Source organism: Octodon degus, unplaced genomic scaffold (assembly GCF_000260255.1).
Source record: "Octodon degus isolate 3935 unplaced genomic scaffold, OctDeg1.0 scaffold00279, whole genome shotgun sequence".
Lineage (NCBI taxonomy): Eukaryota > Metazoa > Chordata > Mammalia > Rodentia > Octodontidae > Octodon > Octodon degus.
In genome coordinates, this window is record NW_004524855.1 from 1,727,979 (window position 1) to 1,731,480 (window position 3,502).

General features: G+C 50.4%; 1 protein-coding gene across 3 annotated transcripts in view; it reads right to left on the bottom strand.

The window, feature by feature from the left end:
• Positions 1-679: 679 nt before the first annotated feature.
• Positions 680-3,502, bottom strand: part of LOC111814182 (B-lymphocyte antigen CD20-like) — a 26,142-nt gene continuing 23,319 nt past the window's right edge. For all 3 annotated transcript variants that reach the window (XM_023707071.1, XM_023707069.1, XM_023707070.1), the window contains one exon: positions 680-834. In XM_023707071.1, the coding sequence (XP_023562839.1) occupies positions 770-834 (65 nt within the window). In that variant the 3' untranslated portion in view covers positions 680-769. The remainder of the gene's footprint in view (positions 835-3,502) is intronic.

Genomic DNA, 3,502 nt, shown 5'->3' on the forward strand with positions numbered 1-3,502 from the left:
AAATGTAAAACAGCCCCTTTGTGAGTCTCCCTGGACTTAAAAATATCAGCTACATTTTCCGCTTTCAGAGGCAGGCTCTAGTCAGCAAAGAGAAACACTGTATTTGGCTTTTGGCATCCCGCTACTGGTGTGCTGAGGAGTGCCGGTTATAGTAAACGGTGCAGTTTAGTGAGGCGTGAGGAGGAGTGAGGAGCTCTTCTGCTGCGCTCTTTTAACGACGCGCTACCATTTCACCCCCCAGCTCACTCTACGGGCCAAGGACTGGGATTGAGTTGCTGTGGTGCTTTTTTTTTTTTTTTTTTTTTTTAATGGAACCAGGGACTGAACTCAGGCCCTTGCTCTTGACAGGGAAGCGCTTATTCCACTGAGCCATCTCCCCGGCCCCATAGGCCTTGGGATTTGAGTTTTATTGGTGAAGAAACCAAAGCACAGAGAAGCTGCAAGTCATGACCTCGCTACGCCAACGTCATGCCTACTTTCAAATCAGATCAAGGGATCCCCCTGCTCACGCCCATCTCCTCCAACCTGAGACAAAGTTGGCATTCAGCTCAGACCTCGGGTACAGAAAACCTTGTTGGCGTTTGCTGACCCACAGAGGCTTTTAGAAAGAAAGGGGCAAGCTTGCGATCCAATTGTGTGCTTTATTGAAGACCCGGGAAAGAGAGAACTGGGGAAGATTTCATTAGAATGCATTTTCTACAAGACTTCTTGAAAAAAATTACAGAGTTCTTCATTGATCCACAATCTTTGGGCTTGGTCTGGAGTCATACTATTCTTTTGAACTCTCTGAAGTTAAAGATTCTGACACTGAGGCTTCAGGGAGAGTTGAGCGACCTGGGGGTGGGGAGAGATGACTGTTATTATCTGTGACAGAACAGCTATGTACTGAGCCACTGAGCCAACACCCGCTGACACATGTATTAGCCTAGAACACGACCAGAAAGAAACCTTGCTGAGAAAGCGGCCCTGACTCTGTCCTGGGGCTCTAGCCGGGGCAGGTGCCCACGACCCATGAGGTGCCAGAGGTGTGAATGGACCACAACCACACTAACTGAAGACAGAGCTCTTCTCGAAAGGACGTTAAGCCCTCAGCGAGTGCTAAGATTCCTCTGAGACCTGCGTGTCTTAGGACACAAGAGAGCTATACAAATGGAATGGTGTGGAGAGTCGCCTGGCGTAGACTGCAGGGTTTCTACTGGGAACAGCTTCATTCTTTTCCTAAGTAAACTCCGTGTGCTTCGTTTTTCATGTTGTGAGTCCATTACACAGTTGTGTCAGATGAACACACAAAAATCTTAAAATATATGAACATTTTGAAAATATTTTTGTTCATCAAATGAACTAAAGAACTATATTTAAAGCTATAGCCACTGTTGCTGAGCAGCATGGGAGTTAGAGATAAGGGACAGGAGAGGTCAGATCTTGGTTGTCCAGCCGGATTGAGTGCTGGGCTCGTCGGTGTGCGCTGAAGCAATGAAGGTCCCAATACTTTGTTCTGCATTGTTCCAGTTCAGGTTATGAGCGCTTGGTTGACCTGCTGACCTAGGTATCCCCCTCCCTAGTCTTGCCTTTTTCTCTGATTTACTGCCATTTTCTCCTGCCAGAATGTGAGGGACAATATGGTGGTAGCTAGCATCCCACCCCTGGAAACCGCCTGCCACAGATGGTCTGCCTCAGTGGCTCACAGAACTCCATACCTCTTGCCATTCTGGAGTTTAGAGCCTAGCTTGAGGCAACTGTGAAGGTGGGATGTGAAGAGAGGGTTGCTGGGGCTTGTGAGGAAAAAGAGGTGTGAGAGGAGGAGGTGGAGGAGGAGGGGGAGGAGGGGAGGTCAGGAGGTGAAGAAGAGGAAGAGGAGGAGGGGAGGACAGGAGGGGAAGAGGAGGAGGAGGTGGGAAGAGGGCAGGAGAGAAAGAGGAGGAGGAGGGGGGAGGGCGTGAGGGGAAGAAAAGGAGGAGGAAGGAAGAGGAGGAGGAGGAGGAGGAGGAGGAGGAGGAGGAGGAGGAGGAGCTGATTTCTCTGCTGAGTGTTGCCTGAGCCACCTCATGACCACAAGGTGAGACAACCTAGGGCAAGTGTGACGAGGTCAGAGTAGGAAGTAGGAACCGCTCTGGGTCTCTGGTAACTTCACTGAGCTGCCCACTCAATCCAGATAGAAGTCCTCTGGCTTTTGGCATGCTGTCCTAAGAGGTGACAGTTTTACAGTGTTAGCTATTGTCCCTAGGTGTTCACGCATTTTGAGTCATTTGTGTACACTGGAAGGTAGCGGTCTAGCTTCATCCTTTTCCGTGTGGACACCCAGTTGTTTCGGAGGCCTTGTTGGAGAGACTGTTGCTCCTTCAATTGTTCTGATACTTTCATTAAACACCAACTAGTCATATGAGGATTCATGGGGAGACTTCGTTGTTTGAGGTAGGGGAGAGGTAGGTCTTAAAATTTGCTGCAGAAAACATTGGAAGGACTTTGCTAGTGGGTGCTTCTGGGAGCTGTCTTCTGACAAGTGGCTGTGCTTTGGCTGTGGCTCCAGGATGTCCCCTAAGTTTCCTGTGCTGGCAGCTTGGGCACCGTGGTGGCAGTGCTGAGGTGTGGCCTAGTGGGGGTGTTAGGCTGTTGGGGTGAATGCTGGTCTTCCACCGTGGATTAGCTCATGCGACAGAGGTGGGTACAGAGCAAGGCCGCTCTGTGCGCCTGGCCTGTGCCGCACGGTTCCCTACCGTGTCACGGTGCAGTCTAGAGGGCTCCCAGGTCTCTAAGAGGTCAAACAGGTGGAGCCAGCTGGCCTTGGATTTTCAGTCTCTAAACCTGTTAGCTGAACTTCTCTTTATAAAGTACCAAGCTTTGGGTATTTCGTTATGACAACATAAACCTGACCAATACACAAGCCAGTAACACAGCTGCTGAGCTGGTGTTTTTTTATAGGTACTGTGGTTGGTTTCACTTGAAACCACTGTGGGGGCGGGGGCTGGGAGGGGGCCAGGGCCACCGCAGCAGCCCAAGAGCTCACTGGCTTTACCAAGATCAGCCCTTTCCCTGAAGAAGTGTGCCTTGGAGCCTTGCAAGCCTTTGGCTAATTTCCAGTTTTGAAAAAGTTGGTTTTGACAACTTTGCCAGGGTCTTTACTATCTTTATGGCAGAATGTATTGTGGGAAGTTCTTGCTTTTACTGTTCCAGAAGTACACAAGCTCTTCCACATCATCTATGAGCTCTGTTTTTTTAAAGGCATTCGAATTGTCAGAAACCAAGATTTTAAAACTCAAGTGGATCATGGGCTACCGCGTGCAGTGTCCACACACCCAGTTGTGGCTCCATGACATCTCTGTTGTACGTGTCTTTTCTGTTGATTTTCTGGGGGACGCACGTCTGCGGGACGCACCTCCCCTACACTCGCCAGGGGCAGGTCTGCGGGACGCACCTCCCCTACACTTGCCAGACACATGCCTGCCGCACGCACCTCCCCAACACTCGCCAGGGGCAGGTCTGCGGGACGCACCTCCCCTACACT